Source organism: Molossus molossus, unplaced genomic scaffold (assembly GCF_014108415.1).
Source record: "Molossus molossus isolate mMolMol1 unplaced genomic scaffold, mMolMol1.p scaffold_m16_p_14, whole genome shotgun sequence".
In the NCBI taxonomy this organism is placed as follows: Eukaryota; Metazoa; Chordata; class Mammalia; order Chiroptera; family Molossidae; genus Molossus; species Molossus molossus.
Window position 1 is genome coordinate 56546174 of NW_023425349.1, and position 18460 is coordinate 56564633.

An 18460-nucleotide genomic window follows, 5' to 3' on the forward strand; every position below is an offset into this window, starting at 1 on the left:
ACATGACTGTGTTCCAGTAAAACTTTATGCACAATGAAATCTGAATTTCATATAATTTTCACATTACTAAATATTTGTATTTTTACATTTCTTTCCAACTATTTAAAAATGTAACAACTGGAGATTGTTTGGCAGTCCCTTTAAAAGTTAAACACAGTTACCCAACAATTCCACTGCTAGGTGAATATCCAAGAGAACTGAAAACATGTACTCATCCAACAATCTCTACACAAATATTGATAGCAGTGTTGTTCATAATATTCAAAAAGTGGGTACAACCCAATGTCCAACCACTGATGAATGAATAATCAAATTTATCCACATAAAAGAATAGTATTCGACCATAAAAAGGAATGAAGTACTGATACATGCTATAACACAAATGAACCTTAAAACATGCTAAATGAAGAAGCCAGACATAAAAGGTCATATATTGTCTGATTCCATTTATATGAACTATCCAGAATAGGCAAATCAATAGAGACAGAAAGTAGATTAATGGTGGCCAGGGGCTGTGGGGAGGAAGGACTGATGAGTGGCTGCTAAGGAGTATTTGGTTTCTTTCCAGGTAATAAAAATATTCTGGAATTAGATAGTGGTCATGGTTGCGCTACCTTGTAAACATACAAAACAACTGAATTATACACTTTAAAATGGTAAATTTATAGTATATAATTAAATTTCAATTTTAAAAAGTGTACAGATTTAGGTCATGAGCCACACAAAAACATTGCAGCTGGATCTGGCCTGGAGGTTAAAGTTCGCCAGCCTCCCTGTGCTAACACCTAACAGGGAAGATGGCTTTGGGTTTTACATACACACACGCACACACACACTCCACAAATCAGAACATAATCAAAGGCAAAAACTTGAAAGAAGCTGAGACAGGACTGAAAAATTATTTTATAATAATTCAAGTTATAAAAAAAATGGAAAGTTAAAGAACCGTCACACCATCCTGGCCGGTGTGGCTCAGTGGTTGAGCATTGTCCCATGCACCAAAAGGGCACTGGTTCAATTCCCAGTCAGGACACATGCCTGAGTTGTGGGCCTGATGCCCAGTGAGGGGTGTGCAGGAGGCAGCCAATCGATGTTTCTCTCACATCAATGTTTCCTTCTCTCTCTCCCTCTCCCTTCCGCTCTCTAAAATCAATAAACTTTTTTTTAAAAAGCCACCAAACCTATAAAGTTACTCCTCTGAAAGAGAACAACAAAAAAAAAAAACCAGACTGATGGGGAAAATAGTAATATACTAAGCATGACTTTTAAATACCAGTCCTCATTTTGTCATGCCAAAAATCCTTTTTTTTTAATCCTCTCCTGAGGACATTTTTGCATTTATCTTCAGATAGAGCGAGAGGGAGAGAGAGAGAAACATCAATGTGAGAGAGACACATTGAGTGGTTGCCACCCACACGACCCCAACCGGGGCCGGGGATAAACCGCAACCTAGGCACGTGCCCTTAGCAGGAACCGAACCTGGGACTCTCTGGTCCGCAGGCTGACGCTCTAACCGCTGAGCCAAATCGGCCAGGGCAATCCTTTTAAATTTAAATTAATTTAGAAATGCATTTACTGGCACATTACCTGGTGACACTAGCTGTATTAATTCAAACCTGGTTAGGAAGCCTAAAAAAAAAAAGTGAGATTTTAATACTTTAGAAAATTGCCAGAGCTTTTCATTAATTGCTAGGTTTAAAACTGCTATAACATCCTATTTATTTCCCATTTAATTTGAGCAACACCATAGTTAGGGGCACCTAGCCATTTCTGAATTCTCAACAGTGAAATTAAATGAGAATTAAATGTAATAATTATTATATTATTAATAATAAGTGCCATAACAACAATGACTCAGGTATTTCTAGACCCAATACATCAAGGGCATGGAGTGACAATAACTGAGTTATAAATCAGCATTTCACCCCTGAAAAGTATTGATAAACAATGTAGTATTTTCTCTCTTAAAAATATATTGTTAAGTGCTTACAGTTCCTTTTGAATTTGTCTAGTAGGTCTTCCAGTCTTTACCAGAAGCCCCCCACCCCCAATATATACCTCACTTAAGTAACAATAAACCAGCAATTCTCAACCTGTGGGTTGCGACCCCTTTGGGGGGTCAAACAACCCTTTCACAGGGGTTACCTAAGACCATTGGAAAACACATATTTCATAACAGTGGCAAAATTACAGTTATGAAGTAGCAACAAAAATAATTTTATGGTTGGGGTCACCACAACATGAGGAACTGTATTAAAGGGTCGTAGCATTAGGAAGGTTGAAAACCACTGCAATAAACTTTTCATTTCAAACATTCAAAATACAAATGTTATCCATTAACCTATGAAAGTTTATCTTGCTTAAAATAGTATGCTATATGACTATAGAAGTGAAACATAAAATTAACATTTTTAAAATATTTCCTGAGTTCAAAATATATTTAGAAATAGTAGGTCCATGTACAATATCTTCAAGGACAAGAATAAAATTCAAATGTCAAAAGTATTTTAAGCCCAGCTGGTGTGGCTCAGTGAATTGAGCATCAGCCCATGGAGTGAGAGATCCCTGTTGACGCAGCCAATTGATGTTTGTCTCTCATTGATGTTACTATCTCTCTCTCCCTTCCTCTCTATCTAAAAAACAAAATCAGTGAAAAACATATTTTTTAAAAAGTATTTTATTTTATTTTATTTTTTATCCTCCCCCGAGGACATTTTTTCGGTTTTTTGTTGTTGTTCAGATAGAGTGGAAGAGAGAGAGAGAAACATCGACATGAAAGGGACACATCGAATGGTCGCCACCAGTATGACCCAACCAGGGCCAGGGACAAACTGCAACAGAGGCACATGCTCTTAGCGGAAACCGAACCCAGGTCTCCCTGGAACACAGGCCGACGCTCTAACTGCTGAGGCAAACCGGCCAGGGCTAAAAGCAGTATTTTAAAACAGAAATGGTATACTTTTAGTTTTTGTCCATTGAGTATGATGTTAGCTGTAGGTCTTTCATGTATGGCCTTTATTATGTTGAGATATGATCCCTCTATTCCCAAATTGCCGAGCGTTTTTATCAGAAATAGATGCTGGATTTTGTCCAATGCTTTTTCGGCATCTATTAATATAATCATATCTGGAAACAGCCTAAATGTCCATCAGTAGATGAATGAATAAAAAAGCTGTGGTACATATACACAATGGAGTACTATGCAGCTGTAAGAAAGAGAGAGCTCTTATCCTGGAAAGTATCATCCTAAGCAAAACAAGCCAAACAGAGAAAGACAAGTATCATATGATCTCACTTATTTGTGGAATATAATGAACATAACAGTATGAAGAACAAGGTAGTCCCAGAGACATGGAAGTAGGGTACAGACTGACAATCCCCAGAAGACGGGGTGGAGGGGGGAGATAAACCACAAAACTTATATGCATGTATGCATGACCAATGGACATGGACAACAAAGCTGGGGACAGGGTGGAGAAAGAGGGGGAGGAGGGTGTCAATGGGGGAAAAAGGAGAAAGATCTGTAACAAAAATAAATAAATAAATAAATAAATGGTATAAAAATAAAATTAATGAAGATAATCCCCACAAAATGTTAAAACTGAAAACATTTAAAATAAACAATAAGCCCTGGCCAGTGTGGCTTGGTTAGAGTGTGGTTCCGTACAGGGCCATGGGTTTGCTTACTGGTCAGGGCACATACCTAGGTTTCTAGTTCAGTTCCCCATTGGGGCACATACAGGAGGCAACAGATCAATGTTTCTCTCTCACATCGATATTTCTCTGTCTCTCTGTCTCTCTCTCTCCCTTGTTCTCTATAAAAAATCAATGGAAACATGTCCCTGGATGAGGATTTTTTAAAAACCCAGTAGTAGTAATTATGATTAATAATACTATATTATATACAATTGACCCTTAAACAACAGGGATTTTAATTGTGCAAGTCCATTTATATGTGGATTCTTTTCAATAAATAGTCAACCCTTTGTATCTAGGGGTATCGCATCTGGAGTCAAGCAACCATGGATGAAAAACAGTATTTTTGCTTTCCCAACCATGGTTTCCCTACCACTACCACAGATCAAAAATACTGTCTTTTATCTGCATTAACTTATATCCTCAGATGCAAAGGACTGACTCTACAGTAAAAAAGTACAGTGGGATTGTTGACTCCATGGGGGGTTTGCACTCTTAATTTTTTTTTTTATCCTCACCCGAGGACATTTTTTTGTTTTCCATCCAGATAGAGTGGGAGGGAGAGAGAGGAAGAGAGAGAGAAACATCGACATGAAAGGGACACATCGAGTGGCTGCCACCTGCACGACCGACCAGGGCCAGGGACAAACTGCAACCAAGGTATGCACCCTTAGTGGGAACTGAACCCAGGTCTCTCTGGACCGCAGGCTGACACTCTAAGTTGGGAGACACAATCAGCAGAACAACACCCACAGGGAAAATCTGGTAGGCTCCAAAACCCACTGAGACAGCCAAAATGGTGATGCAAAGAAACAAATCCCAAATGAAAGAACAAGAGAATTCTATAGAAGAAAGGGATAAATGAAATGGAATTAAGCAAATTATTAGAGGTAGAGTTCAGAGTAATGATTATGAGAAAGCTCAACAGCATGAGTAAAGATATAGAAATAATAAAAATCAACCAATGGGAAATGAAAAACCACCAAGTGAAAATGAAGAATGACATAGCAGAAATAAAGAACACACTGGAAGATATAACCAGCAAATTAGAGGAAGCCAAGGTTCGGACCAGTGAATTAGAAGACAGGGTAGAAAAATATCACCCAATCAGAGAACTAAAAAGAAAAAACAGAAGGAAAATTTAAGAGAACTATGGGACAACACAAAACATAAAACTATCCGGATCATAAGAGTGCCAGTAGAAGGAAATGAGCAAGGGTTAGAGAATATATTTGAAGAAATAGTGACAGAAAACTTCCCTAACTTGGTGATGGAAAAGGCATACAAGTTCAGGAAGCACAGAGAGTCCCAAAGAAGAACCCAAAGAGGCCCACACCAAGACACACCATAATTAAAATGCCAAAAATCTTAAAGGCAGCAATAAAAAAGCAACAGGTTACCTAAAAATGAGCCCCCATAAGGCTCTCAGCTGATTTCTCAACAGAAACACTACAGGCCAGAAAGGAATGGCATGAAGTATTCAAAGTAATGAAATACAAGGACCTGAATCCAAGACTACTCTATCCAGCAAGGCTATCACTCAAAAAAGAAGGTGAAATGAGCTTCCCAGACCAAAAAAAAAAAAAAAAGGCTAAGGGAATGTATTAGCACCAAACCAGCACTCCAAGAAATGTTAAAAGGACTGCTGTAGCCCACCCACTGTAGATCAGTAGATTGAACGTCATCCCATGGACTGAGAGATCCCGGTTTAATTCCTGGTCAGGGCTGCGGATTTGATCTGATTGATGTTGATATTGATCTCTCATCGATGTTTCTATCTCTCTCTCCCTCTCCCTTTCTCTTTCTCTAAAATCAATAAAAATATATTTGAAAATAAAAAATAAATACAAAAATTAAAAGGACTTCTATAACAAACAGAAGAAATAGGGAGAGAAACATAACCATAATAAATTTAAAAAGCAATAAATAAGTACATATCAATAATAACCTCAAATGTAAATGGATTAAATGCTCTAATTAAAGATACAGTGTAACTGAATGGATAAAAAAGCATGACTCATATATATGCTGTTTACAAGAGACCTATCTCACAACAAAAGACTCACATATGTTGAAAGTGAAGGGATGGAAAAAAATTTGCCAAGCAAATGAAAAGGAAAAAAAAAGCTGAGGTAGCAATACTCATATCTGATAAAATAGACTTCCAAATGAAAGACATAACCAGAAACAAAGAAGGTCACTGTATAATATTGAAAGAATCTATCCAACAGGAGGATATAACCTTGGTAAACGTATATGCACCCAACATAGGAGCACCAAAATATATTTTTAAACTTCTGGAGTACTTCAAAGGAGAAATCAACAGCAATACAATCATAGCAGGGGACTTCAAAACCCCACTGACATCACTGGATAGATCGTCTAGACAAGAAATTAACAAGGAAACAGAGACTGTAAATGATGCACTCGATCAAATAGATTTAATAGATATTTACAGAGAATTATACCCCAAAACTGCAGAATGTACATTCTTCTCAAGTACACATGAGACATTCTCAAAGACAGACCACATGTTAGGACACAAACTAAGTCTCTACAAATTCAAGAAGATTAAAATCATATCAATCATCTTCTCAGATCACAATGGCATGAAATTAGAAATTAATTACAATAAAAACACTCCAAAACATGGGTTAAATAGCATACTACTAAACAATGAATGGGTTACCAAGGAGATAAAGGAAGAAATTAAAAACGTCCTGGAAATCAATGAAAATGTGCACACAACAACACAAACTCTATGGAACACAGCAAAAGCAGTCCTGAGAGGGAAGTTCATAGCATTACAGGCCTACCTCAGAAAACAAGAAAAATGTCTAATTGACTATCTAACTCTACAACTTAAAGAACTAGAAAGTAAACAACAACAACAACAACAACAAAACCCAGGGCAAGTAGAAGGAAAGAAATAGTAACATTCAGAGTGGAAATAAAGGACATAGAGACTAAAAAGCAATTCAGAAGATCAATGAAACCACGAGCTGGTTCTTTGAAAAGATAAACAAGATTGATGAACCCTTAGCCAGACTCACCAAGAAACAAAGAGAGAGGAGCCAAATAAACAAAATCAGAAACAAAAACGGAGAAATAACACCTGGCATTACAAAAATACAAAGGATTGTTTTAAAATACTATGAACAATTATATGCCAACAAATTGGACAATCTATAAGAAATGAAAAAATTTCTAAAATCACACAGTCTCCCAAAACTGAACCGGGAAGAGACAGAGAACTTGAACAGACCAATAACATCTAAGGAAATTGAAGACATAATGAAGAAACTCCCAGCAAACAAAAGCCTGGGCCTGGACAGCTTCATGGGGGAGTTTTACCAAACATTCAAAGAAGAACTAACACCAATTCTCCTCAAACTATTCCAAAAAATTTGAGGAGAAGGAATACTTCCAAACTCTTTTTATGAGGCCAGCATAATTATGATTTGAAAACCAGATAAAGACCCTACAAAGAAAGAAAACTATAGGCCAATATCCCTGGTGAACATAGATGCCAAAATCCTTAACAAAATTTAGCAAATCAGATCCAGCTATACATTAAAAAAAGTATTCACTATGACCAAGAGGGATTCACCCCAGGGATGCAAGGCTGGTACAATATTCACAAATCAATAAATGTGATGCATCACATAAACAAAATGAAAGATAAAAACCATATGCTAATATCAATAGATGCTTAAAAAAGCATTTGACAAAATTCAGCACCCATTTCTGATAAAAATGCTCAGCAATGTGGGAATAGAGAGATCATAACTCAACAAAATAAAGGCCATATATAAAACACCTATAGCCAATATCATATTCAATGGGCAAAAACTAAAAACATTTTCCTTAAGTACAGGAACAAGGCAGGGATGCCCACTTTTGCCACTCTTATTTAACATAGTACTGGAAGTCTAAGCCACAGCAATCAGACAAGAATAAAAAATAAAAGGGATCCCAATTGGAAAAGAGAAAGTGAAACTGTCATTCTTCACCGACCACATGATATTGTACATAGAAAATCCTAAAGACTCAATAAAAAATCTACTAGATTTAATAAATGAATTCGGCAAAGTAACAGGATACAAAATTAACATCCAGAAATTGATGGCATTCTTATAAACCAATAATGAACACTCAGAAAGGGAAACAACAACAACAAAATCCCATTTACCATTGCAACAACAACAATGAAAAAATACCTAGGAATAAACTTCACCAAGGAGGTAAAAGACCTGTTCCCAGAAAACTACAGGACATTGAAAAAAGAAATAGAGGAAGATATAAAAAACTGGAACCATATACCATGTTCATGGATCAGAAAAATCAACATCATTAAAATGTCCATACTACCCAAAGCAATCTACAGATTCAATTAATCCCTATGAAAGTTCCAATGGTATATTTCAAAGATGTAGAACAAATACTCCAAAAGTTTATATGGAACCATAAAAGACCCCGAATAGCCACAGGAATCTTGAAAAGGAAGAACAAAGTGGGAGAGATCACAATACCAGATATCAAGTTGTACTACAAAGCCATCGTAATCAAAACATCCTGGTACTGGCACAAAAACAGACATATAGATCAATGGAACGGAACAGAGAACCCATATATTGACCCAAGACAGTACGCACAATTAATATTCGACAAAGGAGGCAAGAGCAACAATGGAGAAAATACAGTCTCTTCAATAAATGGTGCTGGGAAATTGGACAACTATGCAAAAAAAAAAATGAAACCAGACCACAAACTTACACCATACACAAAAATAAACTCAAAATGGAAAAAATACCGTGAAACCATAAAAATCCTAGAATAAAATGTAGGCAGAAAAATCTCAGACATCATACATGGCAGAATTTTCACTGATACATCGCCTAGAGCAAGAGAAACAAAGGGAAAAAATAATAATAAATGGGACTACATCAAACTAAAAATCTTCTGCATGGCAAAAGAAATCAGCATTAAGCCCTGGCTGGTTTGGCTCAGCGGTTAAAGCGTCGGTCTGCGGTCCAGAGAGGTCCAGGTTCGGTTCCTGCTGGAGGCGTGTACCTTGGTTGCAGTTTGTCCCCGGCCCTGGTTGGGTTGGCAACCACTCAATGTGGCCCTTTCACGTCAATGTTTCTCTCTCTCTCTCTTTCTCTCTTTTCCTCCCACTCTGTCTGAACAAAAAATGGAAAAATGTCCTCGAGAGAGGATTAAAAAAAAATGGAAAGGGAACCCACTTTCTGGGAGAACATATTGGACAACGATATATCGGATAAGGGATTAATATCCAAAATATACAGAGTACTCATACAACTCAAAAAAAGGAAGACAAACAATCCAATTAAAAAATGGGCAAAGGACCTGAATAGACACTTCTCCAAAGAGGACATACAAATGGCCAGGAGACATATGAAAAAATGATCATCTATACATCACTGAGATGTAAATTAAAACAACCATGAGATAGGACCTCACACTTGCCAGAATGGTGGCCATCCACAAATCTTCAAACAAGTGCTGGCGAGAATGTGGAGAAAAGGGTACACAGCTGCTGGGAATGCTAATTGGTGCAGCCACTATGGAAAACAATATGGTGTTTCCTCAAAAAATTAAAAATGGAACTGCCATTTGACACAGTGATTCCACTTCTTGGAATATATCCTAAGAAGCCTGAAACACCAATCAAGAAAATATATGCACACCTATGTTCATACCAGCACTATTTACAATAGCTAAGATCTGTAAACAGCCCAAGTGCCCATCAGTAGACAAGTGGCTAAAAAAGATAAGGTATTTACACAATGAAATACTATGCAGCTGTAAGAAAGAACGATCTCTTATCCTTTTGAGAAGACATGGAGGGACCTGGAGAGTATTATGCTAAGCAAAATAAGCCAGTCAGAGAAAGACAAGTACTACATGATTACACTTATTTGTGGAACATAATGAACAAAATAAGCTGTTGACCAAAAAAGATCCAGAATCATGGAAGTAGGGAACAGACTAACAAACCTCAGAAAGATGGGGGTGGAGGAGAGGTGGGAAGAAATAAACCAAAGAACATATATGCATATATATGCACAACCAATTGACAGGGACATTAGGCTGGGGGAGGCAGGAGGTGGGTGGGACCGGGAAGAAGGGGGGTCAATGAGGAAAAAAGAGGGACATCTGTAATACTTTCAAAAATAAAAAATGTTTTTAAAAAGAAAAAGAACTAAGTTGGAGGACTCACATTTCCTGATTTCAAAACTTACTAAAAAGCTACAAATGATTAAGATTGTGTGATGTTGGCATAATAATCGATATATGGTTTAATGAGATAGAATTGAGAGCCCAAAAATAAACCCTCAAGCCCTGGCCAGTTTGGTTCAGTGGTTAGAGTGTCAGCCCACGGACCAGAGAGACCAGGTTCGGTTCCCACTAAGGGCACGTACTTTGGTTGCAGTTTGTCCCCGGCCTCGGTTGAGGTCATGTAAGTGGCGGCCAGTTGATGTGTCTCTCTTACATCAATGTTTCTCTCTCTCTCTTCCTCCCTCTCTCACTCCCACTCTATCTGAAGATAAATGCAAAAATGTCCTCAGGTGAGGATAAAAATAAATAAACCCTCACATTTATAGTCATTAATTTTCAACTCTTAGAAGAAACACAGACATAAATCTATGTGACTTGACTTAGACAATGGTTTCTTTGTTATAACATCTAAAAGCACAAGTAACAACAACAACAACTAAAAACATAAAATAGAATTCATCAAAATTAAAAACTTCTGCCCTGGCCAGTTTGGCTCAGTGATTAGAGCATGTGGTCTCGGGTTGGATTCCCCATCAAGGGCACCTACCTGGGTTGTAGATTCTATCCCCGGCCCTAGTCGGGGTCGTGCAGGAGGCAACCAGTCGACGTTTGTGTCTCATATCAATGTTTTTCTCTCTCTCTCTCTCTCCCTTTTTCTCCCTCTCCCTCCCTCTCTTCCACTCTATTTAAAAGTCAATGGGAAAAAGTTCTCAGGTAAGGATTAACAACAACAACAACAACAAACATACCTGTACACAAATATTCATAGCAGCATTATTCATTATACCCCCAAATGAAAACAACCCAAATGTCCATCAACTAATGAATGGATAAACAATGTGACATACAATGGAATATTATTTGGTCATAAAAAGAAATGAAGTACTGACACATGGTATCTTGAAAACACCATGCAAAATAAAAGAAATCAATCACAAATGATCACATATTGTACAATTCTATTTATATGAAATATCCAGAATAAACAAATCTAGAGACAGAAAGATTGGTTAGTAGTTGCCTTTGGCTGGGAGAGATGAGGAAGAATGGGTATAGGGTTTCTTTCTGTGGTAATGAAAATATCCTAAAATTGATTATGGTGGTGGTTATACAACTCTGTGAATACACAAAAACCATTTACTTGTAAAAAATAAATAAACAAACAGAATTGTACCTTCTAGTATATCCCATCTACATCTAGAAAAGAGTTTGTAATCTATTAAAAACATGATTCAAAGTTTACAGACTCTCTTGAATATTAATATAGATCAAACATAGAAGTATCAGAACTTAGAAAATAACAGAATTTTATATCTGTGAATTACAGACACACAATAGTCTCTCTCTTTTTTTTCTTTTTTTTTTTTGGAGAGTACCTACTTTCTAAAATGTCTGCTACAGCTCCAGGATCTATAGCATTTTCGAATAACTGCAAGAAAAAAATGAGAAAAATAATTTTTTTAATTTCACTAATATATACTTATAGAAATTATAGATGACATTCTTCTAAGTAATTAACACATATCAAATTCAGCCATATAATATTTTAGGATTCAACAAAAATACTTTTAACAGGTATTTGGTTAAAAGTTCAACAAATAACTATAGAATAAATGAATTCGAATTAGCAAAACAATACCAAGTGCAAGGAAAATCTAATTTAGCTGAATCTAGCACATACTCAAAACGGCATCAACTTGACCTAGTCCTACAGTTTGTTGCTGAAAGCACATCTGGCATCAACCTCAGAATCTTGAGTATCTAAAAAACATTCTGCAATCCACAGATATTCATAAAATGTTAACTGAATGAATGACTTCTCTTGCCAAGGAATTGACTGTGCTAAGAAAAAACACATAAATAAAAATTCTATCTATGTGTAACACAAAAGAAAAGCTAAGTGCTAGTAGCTATACTCCCACAAAATTCAAAAATAACTAGAGAGAGGGAGAGCCTCATAAGTTTTAAGTGTATTATGAAGCACAAGGAAAATACTGTGATATCTGTCTAGCCATAGCCAAATTTGCATATTTCATCCTTGAGATAAAAAAGGGCCTGGGATAGGACTAAAATAAAAGGCATACCACATCCCTCTCCCTGAATTCTAAAACCCTGTTTTAAAAACAAAACAAAACAGAAAAACACCAAAAAAATTTTAGCGGAGTTTGATTTCAGGCATTAAAGTTCTGATTTCTAAGGATTTTCTCAAGTATGATCTTAGGGAGTAAATGACTAATATGAACCGCTCAAACACAATGGCTCATACCTTTTTTTAGGAGTAATGTGTTGTTTATCCAAATGGTTTAGAACATTCAATTCCGAATTACACAGAAGGTCCAAGGAGAAAAGGTTTTCGCTACTTGCTGCAAGTATTTGCATTTAGAGAATGGAACAGACACAACAAATACTTGCAGCAGAGAATGGAACAGATACAACCAAAGCTGGAGCAAAGTGGAAGATGCCTGGAATACGAACCCGAACAGCTCACACAAGAGGATGATATTCAAAAGTTAAAATAAAACATTTAAAAATAAAATAAAGTATTTATTTAATTGAATTTTATAAAATGAAAAATATTGTATGGTATGTTTCACTACTAATCTCATATGCACAGCTTTGCAACAGAGCACCAGTTGGATCTAGAATGTGACTCTGAGGCTCACTCTCAGAGTCAAGGAGGATGGACTAAATGTCATTTACAAATTATCGTTCTGTATTTCTGTGATTTTGTATCTTTGGGCTTCTTACCAAAAAAAAAGATTTTAAAAAATCTATAGAAGCAAATTTAAAATTAACAAAATAAGAAAATTCTTGGAGAAAAAATAAACTGGATTTCTACCACCCACTTTTTATCACTACCAACATCTAAATGGAAGAAGTAGGCTCCTTTGGATTCAAACAGTATGTTCCAAGGTAATATCCATTAGTCAGTTCCTCTTCTCTCTCATCTGTACAGTTTGGTAGACTTTATTTAAATTAACACTGTAGTTTATAAACATAGTACATATAGTTCTAGTCCTTTAAGCAATCAAACCTTATCTCCTCTCCCACTCTCAGGTCAAAACAGGTCATTTTTGGGGCCCAGCATCCACATCTTTAATAGTGATAGGCTCTACCTAGAGCCTTCCCACACACATTCTCTTCCCAAAAAGAACCACCTCAGTGGCATTGTTTGGGGCAAAATCTTCAGACTTGTCAAGGTTCACAATCAGATTGATTCCAGCTTCCAATTCCAAAACAAAAACTTCAAAGGACTGTGATTACATAGTAATAAAATTAGTATTTTAAAGTGGGAAGAAGATTGATAATGTTTTGAATATTTATATCATAACCATAAATAAACCAAGTATGACCTAAGAAAACTCAAGTCTGAGGAGACTTTTTGTTTTGTTATAGGATTTCAGATATAGGATTAAACTAACTTGATTACAGTTTTTCATGATTATTTTTTTTAGTCTAAAAGAGTTTGTTTCCAAGGTCCGTTAGTTTCGTGATTATCCCTGTCAAAATTGTAACGCAACTGCTTCTAACATCTCCAAGAACATTCAGAAAATGCTGTCTCTGCTCTAGTTAGAAAATGTCATGGGAGTTCCCAGAATAGACAACGTCATTGACCAGGGTGGTTAGCACCAGGTTGACAGCACTTGGCTCAGACCTGGGCTGCAAAAGCAAGTCTTCAACTATGGTTCTGCACTGTGCTCAGGTGCCTTCAAGGAAATTTACAAAATAACTTTATAGGAACTGTGTTCTTTATGAGAACCATTAAACGATCTATAGAAAGCAAAGTTTAAATTTCTCTATTTAGCAGTGAGAAAGTTAGGGTCACCTTTTTAAATCTCATTCTCTGCTGAATCATAATAGGGAACACAGAGGGAAAGCAGTCTGTCTCCAGGTACTGATTCAGGAGGTAAACCCCAAGGTACACATCTTGCTTGTCAGGAAGGAACACACCTGGGCAGGAAATCTTAAAAACAAGAAGGGAGAGAGAGAGAGAGAGAGAGAGAGAGAGAGAGAGAGAGAGAGAGAGAGAGAGAGAATAGGTTTGGTTTTAAACGGAGCACTATTTTCCCTAACCAACCACAGGCACTGTCAGATTTCCCTCGGTAGCGCACCCCTTCACACGTACCCCCCTGCCACCCTCCCCTCCCTCCTTCTAATTGGGATTCCAATGGCAGCGCAGTCTCCGCCAGGTGTCACAATCGCCTCCCGCGGTTTCCTCTCCCCGCCCCTCCGGGATGGCAGTGCGGAAGCGGAAGAGGCTGCTGCGCCGGGGAGTCTGTCTGTAGGCCGGCCGGGTTCTGGGATCCAGGCCGCCCGCCGCAATGCCGAGCCCCCGGAGGAACATCGAGGGACGCCCCCTGGTCGCCTCTGCCTCCAGCAGCAGCAGCAGCAGCAGCCCCGGAAGCCCGGCCCATGGCGGCAGCAGCAGGTTCGAGTTCCAGTCCCTGCTGAGCAGCCGCGCGTCGGGCGGGGACCCCACCTGCGCCCGGCTCCGGGTGTCCGACAGCCCGGTGCACCGCCGCGGCTCCTTCCCGCTGGCAGGAGCCGTCCCCTCGCAGGCGCCCCCGCCCCCGCTGCCCGAGGAGGACCGCATGGACTTGAACCCGTCCTTCCTGGGCATCGCCCTGCGCTCCCTGCTGGCCATCGACCTGTGGCTGTCCAAGAAGCTGGGGGTGTGCGCGGGGGAGAGTTCGTCCTGGGGCAGCGTGCGGCCCCTTATGAAGCTGCTGGAGATCTCTGGACACGGCATCCCCTGGCTGCTAGGTACCCTCTACTGCCTGTCCAGGAGCGACAGCTGGGCGGGGCGCGAGGTGCTGATGAACCTGCTCTTTGCCCTGCTTTTGGACCTGCTGCTGGTGGCCCTGCTCAAGGGGCTGGTCCGCAGGCGTCGCCCAGCCCACAACCAGATGGATATGTTTGTCACCCTCTCAGTGGACAAATACTCCTTCCCCTCGGGCCATGCCACCAGGGCTGCTCTGGTGTCACGGTTCATCTTGAACCACCTGGTGCTGGCCATTCCTCTGAGGGTGCTGGTGGTACTGTGGGCCTTCATCTTGGGCCTCTCCAGGGTCATGCTAGGGCGACACAATGTCACCGACGTGGCTTTTGGCTTTTTTTGGGGCTACATGCAGTATAGCATCGTGGACTATTGCTGGCTCTCACCTCACAATGCTCCCCTCCTCTTTGTACTATGGAATTAACAATGACACCAACTCATTCATTATGGCTTTCCACATGCGATCATGGGACATAAACCAGCAGCCATCCTGCTTGATATAAACCAGCAGCCATCCCGCTTGTCCCTCTTAGGACATTTCAGGCTTCCTTTGGGATTTCAGGTGTCCTACCATCTTGGGTCACTGGGTTGGAGCACATGCTGGCCATTACTGACCACAGCCATATCACAGAAAGAAAAAAAAATCCCTCTATTATCCATTCAACAACTGTTTTTATCTCCAGGACAACTGCAAAGAAACCAAGCCGGGGTGATTGTAATGTTGCTGTTTTTTAAAAGTTGACATGAGGGCCTTGCAGGTTTGGCTCAGCGGTTAGAGCATCTGCCCTCAGACTGAAGGTTCAAGGGTTCGACATCAGGAAAACTGTGTTTTGTAGTGATCTTATACGTCAACATATCACTTGTAAATTGAATTTTGAAAAAGAAACAGTATCTTCATTCTGTAAATATACATGCAGATAAGCTGCATATTAATCCTACTTCTTAGTTATTTAAGAGTCTAAGACATAGGTTTTTCTAGTTTATTCACTGAAGATCTGTTGCCACAACTGAGGAGATTTCCTCTTAATCTTGATTTTTCTTGGTAAGCATTTTTAGTTTATTGTCTCTTCCATCTTTATGGACTGGGTAGTGAAAGTTTATAGTACATACCTTTTTCACCTTTACCTCCTCAAAAGATCTTTAAATTGCCCTGGACGGTTTGGCTCAGCGGTTAGAGCATCGGCCTGCGCTCCCGAGAGACCCGGGTTCGGTTCCCACTAGGGGTATGTACCTTGGTTGCAGTTTGTCCCTGGCCCTGGTCGGTCGTGCGGGTGGCGGCCACTCTATGTGTCCCTTTCGCGTCGATGTTTCTCTCTCTCTCTCTCTCCCTCCCACTCTACCTGAACAAAAAATGTCCTCGGGTGAGGATAAAAAAAAAAAGATCTTTAAATTTCCCACTACTCTCTAATATTGTCTTTTAGCATTCAGAGAACAAGCCAAGAACTTACTTGAAGAAACAAAGATGGGCATACCTATAGTTCCCATTAAGAAAAGGAAGGATAGGAGAGTGGCCTTATGCAGAAAAGCTAAGCTGCTGAGGAGGTCAGAGGAAATGTGAGTTTGGGGGTAGGCTAACCACATACTATGTCAATGGACCTGTGTGGCAAGAGATGGGCCCTGCTGCCTGTCATCTCTACTAAGTAAAGAAAAATGCTCCTCTACTGAGTTAATACAATGGGAAAATAATGTGATACTTTGCAATGCAAAAGCACAAGCTTTTTCATATATACCACCAGGATGACCTTGTGTATTATAGTTTTTCATATGGAATTCTGTCTCCCTGTATACAGCACACTTTAGGTAACAGTATTTAATTTGAAATTAATCAGGGGAGTCTGCTGCTATACCAGCCACAAAGTACATCTAACTCCTAAATTTCCATTTACATTGACCTTTACATTTAAAGGAGTTTATCTGTGATGTCTCCCCAAATCACAAGACCAAGACCACCAAATGTAGGTTGGGCTCTACTTATTATTCTTTGACCAGGAAAGACTGAAGGGGTATATAAGCTTTAAATGCTTCTCTACCTGAAAATAAGAACCTTTAAATGACCTATGGAAAGTGTCTTCAGATAATTTTAATGACCAGTTATTTTGACATTTATAAATAAAATGAATTATGGCCTCATATAGAGGTACACATAGGAATCTGGAGAATGGCTGTGACAGGTAGGCTCTGAATGAGTGGAAAGAAACAAACTTTCTGAGTGTGAGAGGCACAATGAAAGAGGAACAGCTACTCTTCAAAATAAAATCTTGCATTCCCACATTATCCTGAACACAGACTACCTCTTCACTTGCTGAATCAGACAAACTGTGAAGCTGTAAGTGGTTTGCTTTATCGTTTAATCTTAGAAAGATCCTTTATTTTAACGGTAGCAATATTCAGGCCAGATATTTGGCAGCATGACATTTCCTCTTGCAGTGTCCAAGTCTGAATATTGGAGGCTCAAAATAAGCCTTGCCTTCTGGTTCCTAGTTATACTTCTGGGATTCCTGGTCTTAGTTGCTGGGACCTACTTTGCTGGCTAAAGCACATATCAATTCACCCTGTTTTTGGAGTATCCTATGTACTGTAGAATAGAAAACTGATTTCACTGTTAATTAATTGTATAATAAGGAATGCCTTTTAAAAATCAAAATAAATTTAACCAATAATGTTGAATGAAATGAGATGAAAACTTGTTTAATTTCTGCCTTGATGAGGAGTAAGACTGATTTATCACTCAGCTTCTCAAGAATTCCTTCACATTACTGCACACTTTGAAAGCTCACAGTTGATAAAGCACAGTTAATATATAGCCTGGTTCTATCTGCTGTCAAAGTGGAACAAATCCTGGAAATTCTGCTCTTTATTTTGTAGCTGCATATATGATGAAACCATTGCATTTGTCACTTGTATAGAGGCTAAGCAGATTTTCCATAGCCATAACCTGCTTGGCATTTTTGCTTGTGATCATGGCCAGGAAAGAAGCCCCTACAGTTTGGAGGTAAAGCTGCATGACAGCCCGTCACTACAGATGGAAAGATTGGAAAATGGCAACTGAAATAAGAGGAATGACTGAGCCCAAACAAAACAGTGGAGTCATTCTGTCACAGCATTTCACTTATGCTAGATTTTGTGGATAATTATAAAATAGTTGTTGGTTGATTGATTTCCCTTTTGGAATTAGCAAGCCAGAACCATCTCTAGAGGAAATAACTTAGAAATATTTGATTGGTTTGTAGAAGTGAGAAATCAGAAAGTGATGTGGCTTTTTGAAGTAAAATTCTAACCTGATTATTTAAAGGAGAAGTTTTTAAAGCCTGTCACAAATGCTTTATCCTGGAAAAGAAAAGAAAATCCTTCTTGGATTTAATGCCAGGTTATTTTAAAAGAACAGAAATTTTCAGGATAAAGCTATGAAATAAGTTGGCTTTAAGAAGGAAAAAAGTGGGAAGAGGTTGAGCTGAATTAAGGGTTAGAAAGTCAGTGAAGACCAGTGTAGAAAATCTTAGGGACAGAGGTACTTATTTGTTCCAAAAGATAATGTCTGTATGGTGAGGTGGGAGTGTGTGGTGAAAACGACGTGGGACCACTTAAGAACCTGGGGAAAGAGTCTGATTTGGGGCAAGGAAGGGGAGGTTGGTTGATCTGTCTTACCGCCCGGATCTGAAGCTCCACCACCACCTCCAGAGGCAT

General features: G+C 38.9%; 2 protein-coding genes and 1 non-coding gene across 5 annotated transcripts in view; 2 read left to right on the forward strand and 1 right to left on the reverse strand.

Annotated features, from left to right (window-relative positions):
* SPATA6L (spermatogenesis associated 6 like) overlaps window positions 1-18460 on the reverse strand; it is a 50945-nt gene extending 32485 nt beyond the window's left edge. The window contains exons 1-4 of one of the 3 annotated variants that reach the window (XM_036262091.1): window positions 18422-18460; window positions 13826-13963; window positions 11380-11428; window positions 1588-1629 (exon numbers count right to left, since the gene is read on the reverse strand). In XM_036262091.1, the coding sequence (XP_036117984.1) occupies window positions 1588-1629; window positions 11380-11428; window positions 13826-13963; window positions 18422-18460 (268 nt within the window). The remainder of the gene's footprint in view (window positions 1-1587; window positions 1630-11379; window positions 11429-13825; window positions 13964-18421) is intronic. The other 2 variants (XM_036262092.1, XM_036262093.1) reach the window with 2 other exon arrangements.
* On the forward strand, window positions 1981-2043 carry LOC118630341. Its single transcript, XR_004959584.1, has one exon. It is a non-coding gene; the product is annotated as a U7 small nuclear RNA (small nuclear RNA).
* PLPP6 (phospholipid phosphatase 6) lies at window positions 14278-15986 on the forward strand. Its single transcript, XM_036262094.1, has one exon. It carries the CDS (start codon window positions 14322-14324, stop codon window positions 15198-15200), a length of 879 nt encoding a protein of 292 aa, XP_036117987.1. The 5' UTR covers window positions 14278-14321; the 3' UTR covers window positions 15201-15986.

Excerpts from the sequence above, each read along its gene's own strand:
- PLPP6 (XM_036262094.1), top strand. The coding sequence starts at position 14,322 with ATGCCGAGCCCCCGGAGGAACATCGAGGGACGCCCCCTGGTCGCCTCT.